General features: G+C 31.3%; 2 protein-coding genes and 1 pseudogene across 4 annotated transcripts; 2 read left to right on the forward strand and 1 right to left on the reverse strand.

Moving 5' to 3' along the window:
• Positions 1-516: 516 nt before the first annotated feature.
• On the reverse strand, positions 517-11,102 carry LOC105641640 (S-adenosyl-L-methionine-dependent methyltransferases superfamily protein). 2 transcript variants are annotated; one of them, XM_012226226.4, is made up of 15 exons: positions 10,772-11,102; positions 10,571-10,659; positions 9,313-9,379; positions 9,108-9,223; positions 7,634-7,700; positions 7,447-7,495; positions 7,280-7,365; positions 6,468-6,727; positions 6,329-6,384; positions 5,330-5,415; positions 5,124-5,216; positions 3,429-3,732; positions 1,608-2,158; positions 1,070-1,301; positions 517-996 (listed from the first exon to the last, which is right to left on the reverse strand). In XM_012226226.4, the coding sequence occupies exons 1-15, from the start codon at positions 10,970-10,972 to the stop codon at positions 737-739; spliced, it is 2,517 nt and encodes an 838-aa protein (XP_012081616.1). In that variant the 5' UTR covers positions 10,973-11,102; the 3' UTR covers positions 517-736. The 2 variants fall into 2 exon arrangements, with proteins under 2 accessions (XP_012081616.1, XP_020537968.1); XM_020682309.3 differs by lacking the exons at positions 9,313-9,379; positions 10,571-10,659; positions 10,772-11,102 and adding an exon at positions 8,349-8,401.
• A 5,678-nt stretch (positions 11,103-16,780) lies between these two features.
• LOC105641737 (alpha-amylase-like) lies at positions 16,781-18,587 on the forward strand (annotated as a pseudogene). The gene is made up of 4 exons (XR_016320135.1): positions 16,781-16,870; positions 16,988-17,120; positions 17,240-18,044; positions 18,258-18,587. The product of XR_016320135.1 is annotated as an alpha-amylase-like (transcript).
• A 5,611-nt stretch (positions 18,588-24,198) lies between these two features.
• On the forward strand, positions 24,199-25,986 carry LOC105641641 (Peroxidase superfamily protein). Its single transcript, XM_012226227.3, has 3 exons — positions 24,199-24,487; positions 24,598-24,789; positions 25,243-25,986. The coding sequence occupies exons 1-3, from the start codon at positions 24,266-24,268 to the stop codon at positions 25,840-25,842; spliced, it is 1,014 nt and encodes a 337-aa protein (XP_012081617.1). The 5' UTR covers positions 24,199-24,265; the 3' UTR covers positions 25,843-25,986.
• The last annotated feature ends 236 nt before the right edge of the window (positions 25,987-26,222 follow it).

A 26,222-nucleotide genomic window follows, 5' to 3' on the forward strand; every position in this document is an offset into this window, starting at 1 on the left:
GTTTAGTTTGCATGTTTTAAGTGGAGATGAGTTTCAGGTTATGATTCTACTTGGATATTCTCAAATATGAATTTCTCAATCTAATTTGATGACTGTTTATGACCCTTTAAATGGTTACAATGCGAATTACCCATGTGTAGCAACTCTCTCTCTCTCTCTCTCTATGAGGCGAAAGGGAAAAGATGGTCTCATATTATATATATATATATATATATATATATATATATATATATATATATATATATATATATATATACATATTGTGGTAGTTTTTCTTCTTTACTTGGCTTTTCAGGCTTGAATATTAGCTCGATTTTTGTTTCCTTTGTGAGTGCACTATAAGCACGTCAGATGAACATGGACAGTGACAGCCCAAGATTTCATTTTTGCAACGAGACTTTTCATACGTTGCACTGATATTAAAAGCAAAATAAAATGATTGTGTCGACCGAGTCCAACGCTACAAGGGAACTGCCATTCAGTAATTCAAACATTGTCATTTTCACTCAAATGTAATTCAGCTGCAAAAGTTTCAACCTTGCCAAATTTTAAATTTGCCTACAAGAGCAAAAACTTATGGTCATTTCCATATACAGGAAACCACCAAGAATATTGTAAAATTTTAACCCAAGGAAGTCAAAGGAAAGGAATGTTCTGATGTATCAATTGTAACAATGCCAATGCCTATCGCCTAATGCAAGAAAATTAGTATACAAACTCAAATTTTATAACAATATCAGACATCTATTGCTTTTTTAGTAGGTTCAGATTCCTCGACTTTTTCATTACCATTAGCAGCCTGCACTTCATTACCATTGACAATGTTTTCTTGCATCAAGGAGCCTTTTCCAGTCTCCATCCGCGCTGAAAGCCTTTCTAACAGTTCTTGACAGTCAATTGCAGTGACCATTACACTCAAACTGGCCCTACCCTTCCAGCAGCCAATGGCTATTGTAGAAGCATCTACCTGCCCAGGATCTGACAAATTTTTGCCATCTGTGAAAAAATAATAATGTTAATCACATGTTTACACACTTAATTATACATTTTACATTGTGATGTTACAGACCTCTCAAGACTATCACACAGCAACCCATCATTAGCTTTGAGGCCTTCTCTCCGAACTCAGAATCAACAAAGTCCATGAATTTGATAGCTTTATACTGCAAAAGATGCTTGAAGTCTACTGGAGAAGCCCATAAGATCTGTTTGCTGATGTGAGGAAGAATAACTGGCAATCCTTCAGATGATATCCGAAAGGAGCATGGAGCAGTCGTACCTTCTCTTGATGATTGTCTCTCCTTTAGAAGAAAAAAATGATGAAATAAGTTATTAATTCATCAATCAAACAATTCTTGAAGTATATCAGGCTAGCAGGTCTCTTTATGAAGGATGTTTAGAGAAAATAAGGTTTGGTAGGTTAGCAATTTTCATCATGCCCTTGGATTTGTAGACGATTTTTTTGAGTTTGTCAATCTACTTGGGAGAGCACCAACAAGCAAAGGAGGAGGACGAAGAAAGTAGGTAAGAGACTACAAGCATGACTATTGTGAGGAATATATACAAAACAAAATAAAATGACAAAACCAGCATAAAAGTTTACTTACAAACATTTTCAGGCCGACTGAAGATATCTTAAGCTGCTGGCCAACAAGGAGATTCAGCTCAATTACATCCTTGACTGACTTTGAAACATAGTAAATTCTCTTCACATGGTTATTATCATTATTTCTTGAGATTAGGTGACCCTCAAATGGAAATGACTCATCAATACCATAAAATTCCTTTATGCAATTGATAATGGCTTCATCTTTGAAGAAAATAACAGGGTCAACCCCTTTCCATTTTCCTTGAATTTGCAATTTTCTCTTCCCTACTGCCCTCCCAGATTGAGTCTCTCCATTAACTGACGTTTGAGCTTCCTCTGAACCATTCTCATCACATGTATTACAAGCATCAGGTTCTAAATCAGCCTTGTCCACCTCATTCTCAATTAAATCAGCCTCTGAAGCTGCTTCAGAAAACTTTTCTGATGCAATGTCTTCTGATTTTAGCTCTGGCCCATTATTATCTTCACTAACCTGATCTGATAACTTTTGTTGCAGCTCGTTATTTTTAGTTAACAAACTTCCTCGCCGACGTGGTTTCTCCTGAATGACTGCAAGAAAAAGATAATTAGATACCATATAATCATATGTCAAACAAAGGAAAAGCACATGCAAGCACAAGGGAGAGAGTAAATGAAAGAGGTGAAATAGTGGTTCTTCTCACAACAGACACATCATAATCTATATGAGGCAGCAAGAAAGCATTCTACAAATGCAAAGTGAAATATAAGCAAGGTTGAGCACTATCCAGTTGAAAGAAAAAAAAAAAAGCCAACCAAATTGATTTCAGCTTGTTCAGTTACTTCACTTTGGTTTTAAATATTTCCCCTAAAAAATCCAGGTATTTCGGTTTGCTTAATTTTGAACTGGACCATGTTCCCACTGCCACACACCCCCAAAAAATTTGAGTAGAAGGTTGCCATCCCCACAAACAGCAATGCATCCAAACTAGAATTTCCAAATTTCGTAGGGCTCTAATTGTCTTTCAGGGAAAAAAATTGCAGCCCATATTTTTGGTTGAATAGTGTCTTTTTGGGTATTATTGAGAAAAGAAAATCACTTCCAATTATAAATTAGGGATTATTTGAGAGGGTCTCAAGGCCTGAGGCCCCCTAAATTGAAAATTAAAAATTTATTTTCTTATACTTGGAATATACTTTAGTTATTAAAACTAAAGTTAAGCCCTCTTAAAAAAAGTGATTTTAGATACATTGACAACAGGAACTGATTAAAGTTAAAGGTTTCTTATTTTAACACAATTTAACTTTGAGAATTGCTTTTCCAATTAATCAAATTTCAAAACAATAGAATTAGAAATTTCAATTTAATGCTTCTCCCATTTGATAAATTAACAACAATAAAAACTAGTATTGGTTCATCATCTCCTTTGCAGATAAATTTTAGTTATCAAGTTTAACAATTGTGGGATTTCACTGAATTTGGTAAATTTTCTTTTAACTTCAATAATCTACTTAATTAGTGAGCTAAAGTTATTTGTTGTCTTCAGATCCTTTATTTATTTATTTTTTTTTTTTTGTTCTAAAGTCAAAATTGAGATATTAAAAAGATAGTTGATATTTAATTTTGTTTCATTATTTATTTTTAGGGTATTCATAATATTTATGTTTTTATATATCAGTTGGACCCCCCCCCCCCCCCTGCATCTTTCGCTGCCCAAAAAAAATGAGGAAAAAAATGAATGGGTTAGGATGTGGAGGCAAAGGAATTACTGGTAATATTGTGATGTTCGATAAGCCTACCGCTATCAACGAGTCTCCACTAATTCCTAGCAATACTAAGTTGCTTCAATAATAAAATTACCTGGCAAAGGTGAGAGTTTGTGGAGGACAGCAATGAAAAAGGCCCCACTATTCTGATCATGAGGCAATATCCTCATGCAACGTTCTAGAGGAAGATCAGAAACTTCCTCATCCAAGTCCTCTATTGAAGTCATAGGATCCTCCATCGGCTCATCTTCAGAATTCACATCACCACCATTCTCATGCTTATTATCTGCTGTGGCAACATAGCTTCTTCCTGAAGGAAACATGCTGGGAAGAATCCCATATCTACGAAATTTGGTGACATCTTTGTGGGAAGATAACCAGATACCTTTATCACGTACCTGTAAAACAATAATAAAGAAAAAATTATATGCAAGTATGAATCTGAAAGCAAAATGCTACCTGGGACAGAAACGCTTAAAATTCATCCCCTGATGTCAAAATTTCTTGCAGTTACTGACATTAGCTTAGAGGAGTAATATACTGGATTGACTTCCTTTTTGGAAGCTATTAGCCGCTTCAAGAATAGTTTCAATTAAGAGATCAAATATACCCCTTTCCAACTATCTGATGGGACCAAATCAATCAAATAAATATGCTAATATTAGACCTGACTAAACCTTAGTACCAAACTAGTAGAAGTTAGCTACCATAGCAAACAGATGTGATAAATGTTTTAAATGTTGATGATCACCTCTAATTACAATATGTTAACTTGAGAAAATAGAACATATTTTATACACTAGAGTATGTCATTTCTTAAATGGATATATTTTATGCCAAAAATGCATGCAGTAAAAACTTTAGCAGCTTCCAAGATGCTATAAGTTCTGAAATCTTTTACCTGCAAAATAATAATAATGCTGTTAAATTAGAGACACCAAGAGTCTAAAAGCAAGTACTTATTTGTCAAGTTGCTTTAGTTCTCATCAGGAAACATTGTGCCCATGGTACTCAAGATCTTAGGTGTCTTCTAGGAGACAAAGCCTAATATGTTTTGGTGAAAAATCCAGATGGTTGTAAGAAATACATCTTGAAATAGAAGTATTACAACAGAACAACCAGTCCAAGAAACGTTTTTAAAAGGCAAGCATCTTTGTCACATGTAACACTGTCAGTTTGACCCTTAGTTTCATCTGTTAGGTCCAAATTTATTTCATCAAATGCTCTTTTCTCTCCCTTTATTCCAACAAAAACTATTCTCCATTGAAGGGAATATAATATCCAAAGAAAACATAATTAATGTAATCATAAATTTCTTATTTAATGATTTGCATATTGCAGTTCCATCCTTAACTATTATAAAAAAAAAAAGCCATAAACCTCCATAATGAGGAAAATCTAGAGGACAGGCCCAGAAGTGGAAAACCCTTGCAATTTAGTGGTGGTAATACCATCATCAATAAACTGAGTGCTAAACTAATGTTAAACAAAGAAGAAATAAATCAAAATCCTTTAAACTGCATGCCAGAGGCATCATAGCAAGCTTCCTCTATGTTGTTTTGGTTTAGTCATCCTCTACAAGAAAGCACAGTATTCCATTGACAATATCCAGATGAACATATTCTTAGTTTTGGCATGTTTTTGAAATGAAAATAATCCTATTGTACCATATCATCACAATAAAAATAACAGTATCATTAGAAAACTTTGTTAAACCATAAACATTAATACAATTAGGATGTCAAATCTTCACCCTTTCACTAGAAAAAGCTCAGGATGATTAACAAACCTTCCATTTCCTTAGACCTGGCCGGCGAACAAGTTGAGGAAGCTCACCAGAGACGTCAACCAGTTCAACAGACCCTCCACACCTCCTTAAAATCTAAGAAAATTGGGCATGAGTACCAAGAAAAAGAAGATTTGAGAGTTAAAAAATTAACAAACAGAAAACCTCACAGGTATAGATATAATAATAATTTTCAAAGACATAATTACCTCAGCGACAACAGCCTCATCTTCTACAGGATTCATTGAGCAGGTTGAGTAAACCATTCTTCCACCAACTTTAAGCAATGATAAGCCTATAGGAATCAATATTTCCATTCTAAGTCCGGTATAGGCTTTGATTTGAAATAAATCCAGTCATATAAACTCAAGAATCCACCAATGACAAACCAAGATGGGAACAATCAGGGGAACATAACAGCAAGGCTTAAATCTAGAAACAAGCAGTCAAAATCATTTACAATTTACACCAGTCTAGCAAGGGTAGAAGTTCTAATAGTCTTAAGTATAAGTTGCATTAGAAGCATGACACACCCATTAAATAAAAGCAAAATACTGAACGATAAATGTAAGACATTCACATCTGTAACTAGCAGCACACAGCATTCGTCAGAATTATTTGATTTACAAATCAGCTTTTGTTTCGAATCTCACATCAAAAATATCATATGCACAAATTTCACATCCTTATATTTTACATTGAATTGTCTCACTTTAAGTTACCAGATAAGCACCTCGAATAGCATTGATTCCAAAATGAATAAATAAATAAAAGTTTGTTGATTTCAGAAGCATAGAGGCTAGAAGGCTCAAAAAAAGCTCTTTGGGCCACAACGACAAGTTACTTGGTCTGATTCTCTGGAGCAAAGATGACATAGCCATGAGCGAAAGAACAAGTAGCTGTGTTCTGTTAATTCAGTTTTATAGAAATTTAGGGTTTGTACAGGTAAAGCCCACATACAACCTGCTTTTTCCTATATTCTCTTTTTCTCTTATTGCGAACTTACTCCACTTCTATTTTCTCGAAAACATGGCTGCTGCTACGCTACCCTAGAGCAGCAGCAAAATAAGTTTTAAAATTTTGAAATATGCAACTGAGACATACTGCTAAGTACTAACAAATTACCAACCAAGAAAAGACAAAGGATATATCTTTAGAATTGTAGGGAAATTAAGAAATCATAATTGAGGACTTTCTTATCAAGCTACCTCGCATTGCTATCTGCACTTGTAGGCTATGGAGTCCATTGCCCATCCCTGAATTCCTGCATAGAAGGAAACACAAAACTCTTCTATTCTGAAGGAAATGTAAACTAGATGTGGACATTCAAAAGAAAGTTATTCTAACCATTTCCTCCACAGATCAGGAGCCTTGCGAAGGGTGCCATCTCCGCTGCAGGGAACATCACACAGGACACGATCAAAAAGAAGTTGATTGATGGGGGGCTCAAATTCAATTTCAGAAGCTTTAGTGGAATTCTTGTTTGCACGACAGCCAGGGAATTGTTGGGCTTCATTATTTGTGACTATTAAGTTAGCGGTGCACATTCTTTTTGTTTGGTGTATGAGAAGATTACATCTTTGGACATCAAGGTCATTTGCTATAATCTACACAAGCAAACAAAAGAATATAATGAATTAATTTCACAAAAAAGCAGAGTGAGGAATGCAACTGCAGAGAAGTTAGGGGTGGCCAAGATTCAGTTCGGAATCAGAAGCAGTTTGTGGAACCACCGGATTCCAGAACCAGTTCAAACCAGGTTTCCTGCTCCAATTCCCCAACTTGAGGAATAGAATCGCACTTCCAGATTGTTTTGGAACCTTGGCCACCCTTAAGAGAAGTTATTCAGACAATTGGAAGTTTCCAAATACCAATACTTTACGAAGCATAACAGAACCATGGATAAACATATATTTGAATACATCACTTGGAGATTCTAAAGTAACTTGATGTTCACAAGAAGCATTCCACATTTGTCCTCTGATGTATTGCAAATTAATCACTGTGAATGCTCACAATGGATGAATCATGGAAAACTCATCTTGTGGTGAAAAAAAAAGTGCAAACAAGTTACTTAGAGGGAACCATATGATTTAAAGATAGGAACAGGAAATTTAAAAAAAAAAAAAAAAAAAAAAAAAAAAAAAAAAAAAACAAACCATCCCATCAGGCAGTGATCCTTGTTTTATTGATTGGTATATAATCTCCAGCAGCTGGAATGTTTTTGAACCTGGTGCAGCACACACTGGAAAAAGCACCATGCACATGTTAGGAATGTGTCCGAGGAGGAAAAAAGAAAAAGAATCATGCACCATAAGTTGCTTACTATCAAGCACAAAATGGTCTGGACGCACATCCAGGAAGAGAGGAGGCACCTACATGGCACAAACATTTAGCAAAAATGAATACAAATCGGGTAAAGGTATAAAACTTAAAAAAGAATCAAGATGCTCATGCTCTGAAGAAAGAGCAGCATGATATCAATAATAAACCCCAAAATACGAATTGCCCACCATGCTGACAGCCTCTTGTCTAGTGATGTTTCCAATTTCATTCTCTAGCTTTAGGAACTCATGAAACCTATACATTCGATGAGAAGTATTAATTGGGTGATAACTGGAGAAAACAATTACATTATAACAACACAACTAAGCCTTAGTTCCCAACTCGTTTGGGTCGGCTATATGAAAGTTGTTGATTCAATTGGTGGCAGCCATGACATATTATATACATACTTTAGTATTAGTACAAATCTGGAAACCAACAAAATATTTATGAATGAGGGTAGCTACTAGCTATGAATTCATGGTCCCTGTAAGTCATTATGGTATAAAGATGTAAAATTCAAAACAATTTTCATGTAAAACAGCTCTTAGAAAACATTGGAAACACAGCTCCAGAAAGGGACTAAAGAGAAAGTCTCATAGTAATGACAAATATGGAGAAGAAAAGCAAGGAACTGAATATATGATACATTTCATGTCATATTATCAACAAAAACCATGTACTCAACGTAATGAAAAAGTCTAAAAACTTGTAAATATGCTACTTCTGATTGGGCATGTTACTCTTCACGCTATGACAATTCAGCCAAGTCAAAATATACAAAATTCTAATAAGCTGCCCTCAGAATTGGCAGGTTACTCCTTACAGTGAAATTTGTGATTCTAAATGACAGTAACAGAGCATGTATCATGTATTATCCATTGTCCAAGACATCAAACCCACCTGAGCCAATTATATCTAATCTTGCCCCAAAGCCTGTCCTTGGAATTATGCATCTGAACCATGTTAGAGATAAAATAATTTAACACACCACAAGCTAATAATACCCCCATTATGTAAGACATGAAAAAGTTTCCAGTTATGCACAACCCTCAAATTTCAAAAATTGATTCAAAACTTAAGCATATATAATACTTCATTAATCAGTATTATCTGGCACTGGATATGATCTCATAAGGATTAATACCATCTAACAGGTTCTAATCTTTCTTCTGCAACAAATGCGTTGGAAATTTAGAAAACCTAAGGCATGGCTCTATATATTTATTTGAAAAAACTAGAAACCAGAAAATTTGCATAGTGCTGTTGGCAATAAGTAGTACATTGTTTTGCATCTAAGGCGTGTGAGCACTTTGCATGCACTGAGAAAAATGAGCAGAAACAGATTCCACATCATCTAACTCTTCTCTGATCCCTTCACTTCACCTCAAAAGGAATTTTATGTTGTTATTGAGAATAAATAATCAAATGTTCCCATAATTGAAGAAAATCTATCTGACTTCTCCATATGGTGTGCATTAATATCCATATATTGCCATATAAATCAAAAGATGGGAAAGAGCACACAGGAAAGCAAGTCTCAGGTTCACAAGATATGTACTTTAGTTAAACATTAAAAAAAAAAAAAAAAAAAAAAAAAAAAAATGTTTTCCAGACAAATGCAACAAAACAATAATTCACAATTATGTTTACATGATGTACCTCTCAAGGGTTTGGTTCTTCCTTAGCTGCATACGGGAAAAATTTGTATGCCATGCAAGATTATCAGGATACCAGGGCAATGGTCTGATAGCATCAACTTCTCCACCATTAGTGACCTGAAAGTGACAAAGAAGAGTGAGAGACAGCCAAGAACCAACAATTGGCAACAAAACTATCTACAGCAAAATAAATCATATCAATTTACCTCAGCTTGAAGAGAGTTCATAAAGTCATTCTCTAACTGCAGTCTAATATCTGTACAAAACTGGCTACTGCAAAATAGAGAGAAGGGAAATTTAAGAGTTGCGACAAAAAAGCTTATCATTAACTAAAACACTTTAAATAAATCAAGGAATTGCTAATTTTCCTTGTGCTGTTCAATTCAGAGGATCCATTATTTTATTTAAGCTTCATCATTTTTTGGAAGTTGCAGATCATCGTGGCTGTGAATTAGACTTTAAACATAAATCCCAAAATAAATCATTCATATGGTAGTTTCTTACTCACATTAGAAGCTTCTAGCTTCTGAATTCAATTGAACATATGATAAAGGACCCTAGTGTACTTGTGTTGGAAGGGGGGACAGGAAGGGCAGCCTCATCCATTCATCAGATAACATTCAAAATCATATAAACAATTATATCCCACTCATCTCTTTCTTTAAATCATGTTAAAGCAATTCTGCTCTTTCTACGCTGGATTCTACAAATTCAAGCCTTTCTCACCATACAAGTACGACAATCTCTACATTGAATTTTTGTACTCCATGATATATTTTCACTGATTTTCAAATAGGAAATCTATTTCTTGCAACAATAAGTTCACAACCCCAGAGTTTGACCTGCTTCTGACCCAAGATTCCAGTTTGAGGCTGAAGAGCCAAGGACTAATCTCCTGAACTAATCATGTTATACACACTCAACATTATATCTGAAAACTTTGCTGCTTATTGTTGCTAGAGTATGTTAGTTGACAATTTCAAGACCAACTTCTAAATCTAACCAAATCCAACAGATTAAATCTGTATGCCGCTACCAAATCAATATTTAGTTTGAATTTGAAATATCTTGAGTAACTTTTGCATTGGTCATATAGTACAAGTATAATCTATTTTTCTTGTCTAACAGGGAATATGTTTTGAGGTTATGTCTTCATAGCATGACATCTAGCAAGGATGGAACAGAAAGTAATAGCTAGGCCATGGCCCATAGCAAATCAAGCACGGAACTCAATTTAAAGTGCATCTGTTGCCAAAAGTTTCTACAAAATAACATATGTTAACATATAATTCAGAAAGCCAGCTCAAGGGACTGTAATTTAGTAAAGAATTCCTGCATAATTCCTCTAACTAACACTTACATAGGGAGTTCACTATTACAAGTTTATAACCATTTCGTTTTCTGTTTCATTTCAATCAATTTTGGAATTCTAATCACGATAGAGCAGAGGAAAGCACGGCATACCTCGAATTGATTCTGAAAGCAGCAGGCAACGGCGTTCGAAGAACTTCTACGAAGGTTTCCCATTCCTCCGGCGCCAATATCCCTTGTTCCTATAACAAAAAATAGCAAAAAATTTGCACTCATCATTTCTTAAACAAAGATACAACAAACACTTCCTATGATAGAAATAAGAGAAACATGTATACAAAGATAAATAAGTACTTTGTAGTAATCATCGAAAGCGGCATTTTGATTAGCGAAGGGCTGCCAAGTAGGATTATCGGCTGTGGTGGTGTTGGTGGTGGTCTTGTTGGGATCGGAAGGTGAGTCAGATTTGGGGCGTTTCCAGACGTTCTCTCGCCCATCTCTGAAGTGTTTTCTTTGAGTTCGTGACCTGTTTCCTCTTCCTCTGCCGCCGCCCATTATGGTTGCTGTGCAGTAAACTCGCCGCTGCTCTGTGCTTTGCTCGGCCTTATTGCTTGGTAAGGCCAACTGAAAGCTGCGATGTAGTCGGGTTCGTGCAACGTGCTCTTTTTGTGTCACCTGCTAGGTTTTTGCGGCATTTTCTTTTCCTTTTTTTTCTTTTGATTCTTTTTTTTTTTTTTTTTTGAAAATTTTGATTTTTTTAATTTATAATTTTATATAGTATACATCATAAAAGGACTAATATCAAATTCAACGTGGAATCCTAAATTTTGAACTTAATTACTAATCATAATATTAAAATAAAAAAGGATAAATATTTTTAGCTCTAACTTCTATACTATGTAGATTTATTATTATCATTATGTAGGAAGCTAAAATATCAATTGTAATAGCTAAAATATTAACAATAAACAATAAATATTAGTCATTTATATAACTAATAAAATTAAAAATTGTTTAATAATAATTTTTTGTTTTATTTATTAGCCAATCGAAATAGTAGACAATTTGTTGTTATGAAATCTAACTATATTATTTTTTGTTCATCTCAATATTCTTCCACTTGTACTTTTATATATATATATTATTTAAATACATTTTTCAAGAAGCAAAAAAAAAGAAAAAGAAAAAGAAAAAACAAATATAAACTTATCAAATTCTAAACTTAAACCACTCTAACTTAATAATAATAATATTAATAATAATAATAATAACAATACCCAATATTATGACTTTTTTGGAGGATCTACGATGATCCCAAATTCGAACAAAAATAATAGTAAAACATTATAAGTATGTTGCACGAATCAGATTTCAACAATTCTAATCTATTCACAATATAAAGGAAATAAAAAAAAATTATAACAAATAATCAATATCTTAAACTTTATAAATTATGTTGCTTAAAATTAATTGGATATTTCTCTTATAAATTAAAATGCAAAATGAAAGGTGCAATTGTTGATCTTCTAAACAAAAATAAAAAGTGAAATTGTTGATAGCATAAACTAGTTGTTTTAGTAGTTGTTAGTTATTACATTAACTGTTAGCCGTGCTATTAGTAGTTAGTTATTAGCTATTAGATTTTGGGTCTATTCGACAAAATTAGTTAGTTTTTTTAGTGATTGTTAATTATTTTAATAGAGTTTAGTTGATTGAGTTAATATTTTATAAAACACTGCTTAACATTTAAAAGTTAGTTTAAATGCTATATTAACAAACACTATAAAAAATAACATTTAGCATTTTGATAAAATATTTAAAAAGTTGTTACCGACCACAACCTTTAGCTGGTAGCTATTTGTATAGTGGTTTAAATTGGAAGTGTTTAGTAAAAAATAATTATTTAACTTAAAAGTGACAAAAATGGACATTAGTTTTTTGAGAGAAAAAACAATGGGGATGTTTAGAAAAATAATTTAATTAATCCATATGAAACGCTAAACATTACCATTTCATAAAAAGCTCTCTCACTCTTTAAAAGCTGTTATAAAAGCTATATTAACAAATAATACAATTAATAGAAATAGAATTTGACTTGGTTAAAATGCTAAAAGTTAGTTTAAAAAGGCGGGTGGATCGCCATAGAATTTTGTATTTAGTATTCACCTTTTTTTAAAAAAAAAAAGGCCATTTAGCGACGGTGTTAAAAATTTTGTCGCTAAATATAAAATAGCGACTGACTAGCGACAAACTAAATCTGTCGCACTAAGCCTTATCTCTAAAAATTCGACGATCTATGATTAATTTTATCACTAATTAGTGACACTTGAATCCATCGCTAAAGAATATAAATTGGTTGTTACCCTAATTTTAAAAGACCTGAAAATCAGTCATTAGTAAGTTGTTGATTCCGCTATCGTAAATCGGTTGCTAAACTGTTGCAGAATCGATCACAAATTCGTCATTCAATCTGTCTCTAATTTTGTTTTCAAATATTATAGTCTATCACTAAGGCTTATAATAAAAGAAATAAAAACAAAAATTTTGAAAAAACAAAAGCTTTTCACCTGTTAAAAGGTATATGTATATTACTAATTAAAATCATTCACACAAATTATTGCTACCATTGAATAAAATACTAAAATACCATTAAGATACACAGAATGCGAGCATACAAAATATTTTACAAGTTAGAAAAAAATGTACAAAATAAACATAAAATGTATGAGAGAAGGCTAATGTCACGATTAGTGGCACTTAGCATATCAAACAACTTTTGCACCGCTGTGTTTGATGACTCCTCCATATTCTCCTGATGAAAATTAGGATTAGCGATATCTATGACCATATATTGACGCAATATTAGATCTAACTACAAATCTATGCGCTGGACTGTCAATCCAAATTATTATCAATCCAGGTTTCACCATGATATACCATCGATAATAATTTTCCATATATCTATTTTTGTATAAATGAAGCTTAATTATTTCAACATCATAAAAAGCTATATTGTAATTTTTAAGTTTGCATGGATACCTTATGTCCCTTCTATCCATACAACGTGGATTACTAATTGTAAACTAAATAAAGGATTCTAGACCCTCCACGAATTCTTTTCTTAATAATCCATTTAACTCGTACCTTTAGTACATCCACATCCGATCAGTAGACATTTGTTATTGTTCAATTATTAGTAGCTAGATTTTTATTTTAAAATAATGGTGTATTTTGAATTTAACTATTACTCCTAAAATTTAAATGAGAACCTAACACATTTAGAATTCTCTTATAAGTATATGGCACAAACCAACACCATTACAATAAGCATCTAATGAAATTTCAACACTATCTCCCCCAGTTCTCCAGTGTATAATACAATATATTTATATCACACTGTGCACGCAGAGAACATAATAAGGTGATACAATTGAAATAAGCCAAAAAATGCTTAAGTAATTATTATATACGTTCGTGCATTTTATACTAAAAGACATTCCTAAACTATCTAACTTGGACAATTCAATATTTTCTTTTCCATCCGGATTGAGAAAAACATCAAATGTGCAATTAACGTTGACTTTGCATGTTGATCTTAATTAGATTGATTATTATCGGTATAATTTAAGATTCAGTTTATTAAATTTAATGTAAATTTCAAATTTAAAAATTATTGTTATTGGGTTGAATTAGTTTGGATTAAAATAATTAAGGATTAAGAGTAAAATAAGAGTTTTAATAAACTTAAGCAAGTTATAATTACTGCCATATAAATAAATTGTGAATTTTGATATATATGGATTTATGGAATGAGTTTTGGATAAATTAAGTGAAACATATAAAGTAGGTACTTGACCTTGTATTTAAGAAAAAAGAGAATTAGAGACATATTCAAATTATGTTGAACTTTAATTTTAAATATATTCATTTCTTAAAGAGGAATCCATTCCTTGATTTAATTTGAGCTAGTTAAGGAAATGAATGAAAGATTTTATTTGTTTACTGACTAGTTAAGGAAATGAATTAGATGGAGATTAGTCAGAAATATAGGAGGATTTATTGAGATTAGATTAAAGGTTATTTATCTATAAGCTATGAGTTAAACGTGAAATTATTACTTGTAATGATCGAATTCATTGATTGTCTAATAGATGGGCTATGTAAGCAATAATTGATAAGTATAGTAAGTTAATAGTATTTGGACAAGTGAAAAGTCCTATTTGAGGGGAAATACTATCAGAAATGTCAATAAGATTTAAATTAATTATGTAATTTTTTTAAAAGAAAATCATATGTTTAATGCGGTCTTTCCTTTCTATTTCTGTTTTATCTAGATCGTCGAGTTTGTTTACCACTCATGTTAGTCAAAATCCAAATGAAGGCTTGCTCCTTTTATCACTCTGAGTAATAATAAATGGTGTATACTATCATTTGCATATATGCATCGACCCTTTCGCATCTTATAAATAAATAAATATATACACAAAACCGATACCCAACCTTCACTATTATAAAAATAACATTATTTACATTATGATTTATCATATAAACTATAATATTATAAGCATACAAGAGTTATCTATTTATATGCATTCCATAATTATACTCGTATGTGCATAATGATCTTCTACGTGATTTTCTATATTATATGAGTTGATTGACTTACTTGAGATGTGACTATACTGTGCTTTACTTGCAGGTGAAATTGGGATGAAGTGAGTCACCATGGGATTGTGATGACAGTTCGGGACCGTTGGCCATGTATGGGAGATTGGCGCCCTATGTGTGCATCTAATGAATATGATATGAATGATTTGGTAAAATAACAAGGTGGTCTCCTGTTGGAAATGGAAAAGAAAGAGATAATGGAAAAACAATGTAAAGACTGGTCAAGTGAGAAATAGACCAGTTGGCCAGGTGAGAAATAGACCAGTTGGCCAGGTATGGGGATCGGCTCCCTAGTACACACATATGAGAGGACAGGCCATATGTGATGACGACTTGTTGGGGCTTTTGTGACGCCACTGACCAATTGTTGGGGGTTTTGTGACGCCACCGATCAATCTCCATTTAATGTGATTACTTGAAGGTGATATTATTTATGGATGCTGATGTTGTGACATGCAGTTGACTGAACGAGTGTTCATCATAATAAATATGGAAAGCATCCTGTGTGATCGTTTGAGTTATGCATTGTTTATTATTATTTACTGAGTTTGTGAAACTCACTCTCCCTTCCATAAATCTTTTCCCAGGAAGTAGACACTGTGCTAGTTCAGATAAGCTCTGTTTCTTTCTCTGCAAAGTTATAACAGTAATTTCCAGTTCGTGATGAATGTACAACATTATGTATAAAAATGTATCCATCTTTATACTGAGATCTGCAGTTAGGGAGTCATGTATTATAAATTATCATATAAAGGTTATTGGTGTATTATTTAATAATACCTGTGATTTTCTAATTGACTTTCTAAAAGTACGATTGACTCAATTTGCCTATATTATGAACGACGTGAATGGTATGTGAAATACAGGTTCGGACTATGAATTATTTAAAGAAAATGAAAGCTGGGCCAAAGGTATGATTTGATAGTATGATATAATATCGTCGTATTATGGGCTTATTATTCCTGCAATCAACTTTAAAAAAGTGGATTAATATGAGTTAGGCTTACTACGAGCCTCGGAAACCTTAAACTTACCTGGCCCGTGTGCCGGGCCAGCCCACGGTTTTGGATCGTGACAAGTTATTAAGTACAAATTGATTTTTCTATATTTGATTGCAATATTTATCTATTACCTTATAAAAATTTAATACTACCTTTAATTAATATGTTGATTTCTATATTTGGTTGCAACATTTCTCAATTACTTATATGAGAAAATTTTAATACCCTTTTAATGAGGTTACAAATCAAAAGAGTACGAGGGTAAAGTCAAATATGAACATAAAGAATCTACAAGATATTGATATATAAACGGATAAAAGATAAAATGGAATAAAATGTATGAAATAGGAAAATACTTACTAATGCTTAGTTGGTTTTACTTAAATATCATCATTAAATTTATTTAGTGTATATAAGTGTTTTTTATTGATATAACTCGGATAAGAGGTCATGTATAAAATCTTAATTAGTTATATTTTTACTATATTAAAGGAGATACATGTTTGACGGCATTAAAAAAAATTAAATGTTTTCAACAAATACCTTTTGTTTATTTTTTTTTTTCTTAACGTCAAAAAACAAGAAATAAAGAAACCGTTACCTTAATTTCTTTTTAAAGCAAATAAGATCATATATAACTCCTATAAAAGGACAACAATATCATAAGCCATGAACTACATTCAAGGCAAAACAAATTAGAATGAGGTTTCTCATTATATTTTGTTTCCTCTCCCTCTTCCTTTCAACCTTCCCTTCCTTCATATCTCCTCATTTATTATTTCAGGTATACATGCAAGCGTATCTCTTACACATATAGACACATAATGTATATGCAGGTTTGTGCACAAAATATGAATTTCAATTGTTCTTAAGATATTGATGGTGTGTATGATATTAATAGGGCTTCAATTGGGAGTCCAGTAACCAAGCAGGAGGATGGTACAACTTACTCGAGAACTTAATTTCTGATCTTGCTAATGCTGGAATTACTCATGTTTGGCTTCCTCCTCCTTCCCAGTCAGTTTCATCCCAAGGTGTATACATTTTAACTAAGTTTTTTTTGAAAAAAAATTTTCCTTTCTACGTAAAATTAACTAGCAAACAATCATGATTAAGAGTTGTTTACTTCCTCATGTAAATGTTTTGTCATCAGGATATTTGCCAGGCAAATTGTACGATCTCGATGCATCGAAATACGGATCCCAGGATGAATTGAAATCACTAATAGAAGCACTCCATCAGAAAGGAATAAAATCCATAGCTGATATTGTAATAAACCATAGAACTGCAGAGAAACAAGATAGTAGAGGAATATATTGCATTTTTGAAGGTGGAACTTCTGATTCTAGACTTGACTGGGTCCATCCTCTATTTGCAGAGATGATACAGAATATTCTGATGGACAAGGAAATCCTGACACTGGAGAAGGCTATGGACCTGCTCCTGATATTGACCATGTGAACACAACAGTTCAGACAGAGTTATCAAATTGGTTAAATTGGTTAAAATCTGACATTGGTTTTGACGGATGGCGATTCGATTTTGTTAAAGGATATGCTCCTAGATTTACAAAGCTTTATATGGAAAACACTTCTCCAGATTTTGCAGTTGGTGAAAAATGGGATTCTCTTGCTTATGGTCAGGATGGAAAACCTAACCCTAATCAAGACTCACACAGAGAAGCACTAAAAGATTGGGTTGAAAATGCTGGCGGAGTAGTTACAGCATTTGATTTTACAACAAAAGGGATTCTCCAAGTGGCTGTGGAAGGAGAACTGTGGAGATTGAAAGACTCAAATGGAAAACCACCAGGATTTATTGGAATTTTACCACAAAATGCAGTAACTTTTATCGATAATCATGATACTGGCTCTACACAAAAATCTTGGCCTTTCCCTTCAGATAAAGTCCTTCTTGGCTATGCTTACATTCTTACCCATCCTGGAATTCCCTCAGTAGTAAAATTTTTCTTCTCCTTCCTTTTCTAACTTGTTCATTTTTTTTAACGAGACTATTCTTGTTTTCAGGGTTAGTGGCTGCCCGTCCTTGGCTTGATTAAACTCAAATCAAAATTTGATTCCTTTGCCTTAATATTTTAATGCTGCATCAAGAAATTGCTTCAGATTTGTTGTTGTTGAGTAGATAATTTATTTATTTATTTGTTATTGCAGTTCTATGATCATTTCTTTGAGTGGGGACTGAAAGAAGAGATTATTAAATTGTCAGCAATCAGGAAGAACAATGGGATCAGTCAAACAAGCTCTGTGAATATTTTGGCCGCTGATTCTGATCTTTATGTAGCAAAAATTAATGATATTGTTATTATCAAGATTGGGACAAAGAATGATCTTGGAAACTTGATTCCCCCAGATTTTCAGGTTGCTGCCTCCGGAAATGACTATGCTGTTTGGACCAAAAAGTTAAAAAAAGAAAAAAAATAATAATACAGCCTATATTTGAAAGGGCTGTGAGAATAAACTTGTGATATTCGCAATTTAATATTTTGTAATGACAACTTTAAATTTAAATATGAGGATTCTTAATTAAATTTAAATATTAACCATTAATTATATTTGTCTTTTTATTAAATTTTATTTTAATAGTGAAATTTTTGTTATTTTTAATATTAGATACAAATATTAGTGATTATAGATAGATAATTACAGAGCAATAACCTATTAAATATAGCTTTTTTAAGACCTATTAAATTCTATTTGTTTGATTGTGGTTATGTGTATAGGTGGGCTTGTTTCATAATTTGTGGACCTAAGTTTCCAGTCTATAGCCAGTCACCATACAAAATTTGGCCTTCTTGTGCATTGAAATAGTTACACTATTTCAAATAAAACAAAAAAAAAAAAGATTTTTCTTTTTAAAATTTTTTATCAAGAATGCATCATGATTAGTTGATTACTCCCCAAATATATAATTTGAGTGGTCATTTTCACTCTAAATCTTTTAATAAACTCCATTATATTGCACAATTTTAAATTACAAAATATATTACTTTCTCTACTTTATAATCTTGATTAGTATGTTTTAATTTCTCAATTTGTTGAAATTTATAAATCCTTACACTCATCAATTGTTTTTTTAAACTAAACACATCAAATTAAACTATTGCGTCCTCAAATAAATATTATTTCAATTTATCATGCAAAAAAAAAAAATATTTAAGTACCATTAACCCATTAATGGATATTTCCTAATTAAAGAGATTACTTGTGTTAACCCATTGATTAATTAATTAATATATCATCAAATTATGGTTTGTTTCCGGAAGTACTCTAAAAAAAGAACATTTTCTTTCCTTAGCCATTTCAGGTTAAAAAGATGCCAAAGCGCCTCTTTCTATAAAAACGATGCATTCCAAAATTAATTAATTAATTAAATTGTTGCATTAAACCAGTAATTAATTAATTAATAAATATATCATCAAATTATGGTTTATTTCCGGAATTACCCTAAAAAAGAAACCTTTTCTTTTCATAGTCATTTCAAGTTAAGAAGACGTCAAGGCGTCTGTTTCTATAAAACGGTGCATTCCGAAATTAATTAATTCATTAATATACCATGAAATTAAGGAGCTGGCATATACTCTGAAACGAAGTAAGACGTTCGTCAGCATCTATAACTATAAGAATGGAGGTGGGGACCAGTACCTTGTTCCCCTAGCTTGGACATTCGGAAAGCGGAAGATATTTATTCAATATTGCATGTGGACCACTTGATGATATTAATAAACATTTCCTTTGAAATATATTTCCCCATAGATAAATGACATATATATGTTTTTCTCTCTCCTTTCTCTTCTATTCATCTAATCTTAACTTTTATTTGTAACTGCATTTGTTAATTAGCGTTAACCCCTTATTTTTCTTTTTTCTTTTTAATCCTAATTTTTTATTCACTTTTTATAAATTCTCTTTTCTCTTTTATTTATCTAATCCTAGCTTTTATTTATAGCTTTCTTTATTAATTAGCGATAGCCCATTATTTTTCTTTTTTCTTCTCGCTCCTAATTTTTTATTCGTTTTTAATAAATTCAGATCTATTTTCTTTTAATAGATCTATTTTTTCTTTGTTATTTTTGTTATCGTTGCTTTGTCTCCATATTTGAAATTCTTTTGTCCCTTCTTCTATGAGGATTTAGTCCATTCTTTGTAAATGTTTGTTCTTAAAATATATATGATATTTGATTTATTTGATTGGATAATTTAGATCTTGTTTTTATTAATATGTATCTTCGATCAATGAAATCTGATAGTGGAGCATGTTCCTCCATTAATGCTATTAACGCATAGTGACTTGAATTAATCCGTGTATGTCATACGCAATAAGTTTTTGAAAAAACAATTCAAGCATAGAAGATCCGAAAAAGTTATTTTATCGTCCAAATACCAGTTGCTACGATGAAAATTTATATTGGTCAAGGTTTTCCTTAAGCAGAAAATATCCAATATTATTTCTTTTAAATTTAGTTTTATTATTCAAAAGAATATAAATAAAATTCTTTTATTGTTGAAAGATTAGCAAACTTTCTATTAATTATGATAGTATGTTTTATGTCTGATTTAATTGAGTATTTATAATACTTGATTTTATTATTAATGAATTATATTTCTAAAAAAAAAAATAACATATCTATAATTCATGTGGTGAAAGATTTATTGATGTGATTATATTTTAATTCTAATTAAAAAATCATGATTTTGAGTGGAAAAGAATTACATGAACAAGTAGTTTTTGTTTCTGTTTTTTTCTGCAACGTATAGATATAAGACATATGTGATAGCATTCCGCTATTTATTTTTAAGCAACAAAATTTTGGATTACCTTTAACTTTTATTTTGAATAATTAAATATATACTTAGATTCTATTAAACATTTCAATTTATAAAATTAAATTGATTAAATATTAATTAAATAATTGAAAAATATATATTATTCTATAAGTTATACCGGCTACATATCAAATCAATATTTTAATTTAAAAATTAAAAACTCTAAAAATTGTCACTACTAACATGAAGAGATATGCAATAATACCTAAATTTATAATTCTAGGAACATAATAAATCTCAAAAATTGGGATATCACAAATTTTTTAATAAAAAAAAGGAGGTATATTTATATAATTAACTGGATAATTTATCATCTGAGTGATTATACAAGGAGAATTTAAATTTTAACAAATTTTTAATAAAAATTAGAGAAATATAATAATACGTTGATCAATTGTAATTCGATTGGTTTTCTATTTTTTATAAAAATATGGGATAAATTCCAAATACATTTAACCAAAAAAATTTTCATAATTTGAAAATATATGATAAATGCTTTTTTGGTATGAAAATAATCTCTCTGTCCCAAAATATAAGTCGTTTAAGGTTTTTATACAGAGATTAAGAAAACAATTAATTCTCCTAAATTATAACAAAATCAAAGGTAATTTGATTAAATTATCCATATCTCAAACCAAGAGTTATTTGTGAAGGTATTGATTGTATTTAATGTAAATAATAGTAATATTAGAAAAATATCATTTATTACTCTTTGAAATATTCAAAACGACTTATATTTTGATAAAGGGATTATTAGAGTGCCACAAAATTAAAAGTGTAAACATTAGGAGCATTTTTATGTATTAGACTATTTCTTAATAGCCTAATACATAAATACCGTTGGCAGATTCTCCTTATGGCTATCTAAATTTTACGAGAGATTTAATCATGACTCTGCATTTTTACACTATAATAATAATTATATACTCATTAAAATAAAATAATTTTTGTTGAGTTTATAAAATTATAGAGTTACGATGGGTCCCTCTCAAATTCAAAGAGGACACAAAATAATGGCTTAGAGTACGTGATTAAATTTATGCATCTAAACTTGACATCATGCATGTCAGAAACATTGGCCCAATCCTACATCAGAGGAAAATGTCTGGACCTGCATTTACATATGCACCTAAGTGCTTACCAAGTACTTATAATAATGGAAAATGGCCAAAGCAGAGTACCAAACAATTTTGCACCTATAGAAACAGTAAGAGTAACATTCTACCTCTATATATTGTCCATTTATTTTTTAATTTTTTCATATCAATCTCGGCCGACATTGTCATTCCTCTCTCACATTATTGAAAACAATACAAAAAAAAAAAAAAAAGTATGCATTCCTCAAATATTATATGGTGTATTGCTCAACAGCTTTTATTTATTTGTTTATTTATAAGAAGCATATTTGCTTTCTATAATTGATGGCTCCGCTTGCCATAATAACCATCCAATTGTTTCTCCTTCTGATTTATGAGCCAGTGCTCATGTCAAATGAGAAATTGTAGCTGCACATTTTGATGGAGAGATGTGGTGGTTGGAGCAGAGGTAGTGGCCACAACAATAATGGTGGTCGCCAAGAAAGCATATTGAAAATTTTTCCACGAGAGATGACCATAGGATAGTGTATATATATATAATTTTATGGAATTTTATATTTTTAGAAGTTATATTTCACTTGACTAACCGTAAATCATCAAATAATTAATTAAAAAAAATACTAAACAATAAGAAAAAAAAAATAAATTATAAAAATTATTAAGTTAACCTATGGAAAATGAAGAGTTTATTTAATATATTTTGTGCAATAGAAAGAGCAAATAATAATTTATTATTTAATAACTAACACTTTTAATAATAGGTAATCTATCAATTTTGCTAATCTATATCCCACTACACCTCATAGCCAATTGTCCTTCCTTGCCTCCTATTCTCATAGCATGACCTCCAATTTATTGACACCTATAAAACACGTTTAAATCCCTTTTTCTATCATCCTATACCCACCAAATAAATAATTTCATTTTTTTTTAACTTTGTGAAAAACAAACTTGAAAGCAATTGCTTCATGATTTTTTGATATTTTTTTAGATTTTACAACTTTTGTTCCATTAATTTTTTATATTTTTTTTTCTTATTCCATTTTTATGATTTTTTTAGAAAACCATTATAGCATTAATTGTTTTATTTTAACGCTACTCTTATTTAGATGTCTTCATTCAATAAATATTTATTTCATTTAATTTTACAATTTGGAGCATTCAATGTAATAATTTTACAAGTTGAAGTGTTTAACAAATATAATTTATAAAAGACAAAAAAATTAAATTAATCTCTGAATAATAGTCAAATTAATACATAAAGATCTTTATTTTCATAAATTAATTATAAAGTCTCTAAATTATTATTTTATTAACACTTAACAATGGGATCAAAATGTTAATTAAAATTATAAGCTAAAGACCTCATAGATCGTTTGATGATAATTTTAGGGACCAATTTTTCAGCTAGCCAATTGATAGTTAAAAGAGATTATTTTGGACGAAAAAGTCAATATATTAATGAAATCATAATTAGGGATCTCATAATTAGTTTTCGAAAATTTAAAATTCTCATAGATTAATTTAACTGCGGTTTAAGGGCCAATTTAATTTTTTTCTTTCATAAATTAAAATGTTTAACCGTCAAATAAAATTTGAGTCATATTTTTACAAAAAGTAAAGGAGTGAAGTTATGCGGCATAATGCATAAATATGCTACTTTAGGCGAAAATTTAAAATTCTCATAGATTAATTTAACTGCGGTTTAAGGGCCAATTTAATTTTTTTCTTTCATAAATTAAAATGTTTAACCGTCAAATAAAATTTGAGTCATATTTTTACAAAAAGTAAAGGAGTGAAGTTATGCGGCATAATGCATAAATATGCTACTTTAGGCGATTATCCTTGTAGACTCCTGAATTTTACAGGGAACACATTATAATCATACACTTTCATATTTCAATAATAATTATACTACTTGCCGAAATAAAATATGAAAATGCAAGGTCATGATTATACTTTTGAAAAATTATTTCAATTTTAAGAGAAAGACAATTATTATTGAAATGTAAAAATACAAAATTATGAATGAACTCTGTAAAATTCAGCTGACCATAAAGAAAATGTAAAATTTAGAGTCAAATTTATGCGTTGGAGTGAAGTTATGCCTTTGGCCCAATCACTCCATGACAAGCGATCCATATGTGATTTGGTTCCATACTTTTAATAATTGCATACATACGTCTAAGAAATATATGAGCCCAAAGAAAACACCAAAATTAGACGCCTCATAGACTAATGCTCGACTGGTGCCTAAAAAAAATGTCTTCTCCTCTCTTAGCAGTCTTTCTTCTACTGATAGCCACCGCCTCTGCAGCGCCACTCCGGCCAGGATTCTATGCCGAGACATGCCCAGAAGCTGAATCAATTGTGAGGAAAGTGATGAGAAAGGCCATGATTAGGGAACCAAGAAGCGTTGCCTCTGTCATGCGCTTTCAGTTCCATGATTGCTTTGTTAATGTAAAAAACTAGAACATATCAATTCAAGATTTTGAATTAACATTTTCTGATTTGATTTTGAAATTTTGAATTCTTATTTCATTCGTTTATTTATTTGTTTCTTTGTGAAGGGTTGTGATGCTTCTTTATTGCTGGATGATACGCCAACCATGTTAGGAGAAAAACTTGCTCTTTCCAATATAAATTCGTTAAGGTCTTTTGAAGTTATCGATGAAGTTAAAAACGAGTTAGAGAAAGTTTGTCCAGCAACCGTTTCTTGTGCAGATATTGTAATCATGGCCGCTAGAGATGCTGTTGCTCTGGTAATTCTATATTTTCTCTTCCTCTTTCTCTCTATTGGGTCTTTAGCAATTAGGGTATTCTTGTTGGAAAGTGCATATCTCATTGTACAAGTCCATATCTCAAATCTTGATAATCTCTTTTATATTTTTCCATTTGATATGTATTTTTAAAAAGAAAATACATCAGAAGTACTACTTCAATGGAATTTTTGCAAAAAAGTTTGTCTTTTTCCAATATAAAAATCAAATTTCAAATCTTGACACTTTCTCTGATAATTTTCCTGATTTATGAAAAGAAAATTTTCTTGCCGGACATTCTGTGATGAGGGTCCTTTTGTCCAACGTTTGTCAATTAATTAATTAAAGAACAACCCACTTGATAAAATATTAAATGCCAATGTAACTATAGTAAGTTACAAATAGGTTTTGATTATTAGTATTGACTAATTAATTGTGTGGATTTTATTGAAACAGAGTGGAGGGCCAGATTGGGAAGTGAAGTTGGGGAGAAAAGATAGCTTAACGGCAAGCCAAGAAGACTCAAATAATATAATGCCAAGTCCAAGAGCCAATGCCAGTATTCTAATAGACTTATTTTCAAGATTCAATCTTTCAGTCAAAGACCTTGTAGCCCTTTCTGGGTCCCATTCAATTGGTGAAGGAAGATGTTTCTCTGTAATGTTTAGGCTCTATAACCAATCAGGAACAGGCAAACCCGACCCGACAATAGAACCAAAGTACAAAGAAAAGCTAAACAAGATATGCCCAATAGGTGGAGATGAGAATGTGACAGTATCTCTTGATTCAACTCCAACCGTGTTTGATAATATATATTTCAAAGACTTAAGTGAAGGGAGAGGATTTTTAAATTCTGATGAAACACTTTTCACCTTTCATCATACAAAAGAATATGTTAAGCTCTTTAGTAGAGACCAATCTGCCTTCTTTAAGGCTTTTGTTGAAGGAATGATAAAGATGGGGGATTTGCAATCTGGCAGGCCTGGAGAGATCAGAACAAATTGCAGAGTTGTTAATAGTGTTAGAAGGCCTGTTAATGTTCTAATGGAGTCTTGATTTCAAGGCTTTTAGGAAGTAATTTGAGATTATTAAACGAATGATATAATAGTTGCAAATTAGTTAATATATTCTGGGGATAATGTTATAGTGGCTGCTGATATTGGAAATTTGTTACTATCAATCAATTTATCTTTTTTTTAATGTGGATGAATGGATGAAAAGATGCCTTTGGTTGGAATCTTTGAAAAATCAAAAGGGAATTATATCAAACAGTTGGACGACATGCAATTTTAGTTGCTTTGTTTTGGTTTTGCTTTTCGTTTATTTATCCTTCTTTTATGGCTTGATAATTGGGATGTTTATCTATACAACTTAGGATGGTGATGGTGATGTCGATGTCCGATTAAAGCTTAAAAAGAGAAGAAAATGCAATTCTT

This window comes from Jatropha curcas, chromosome 3, assembly GCF_041381405.1.
Source record: "Jatropha curcas cultivar XTBG-Jc1 chromosome 3, XTBG_Jcur_1.0, whole genome shotgun sequence".
NCBI classification, from domain to species: domain Eukaryota; kingdom Viridiplantae; phylum Streptophyta; class Magnoliopsida; order Malpighiales; family Euphorbiaceae; genus Jatropha; species Jatropha curcas.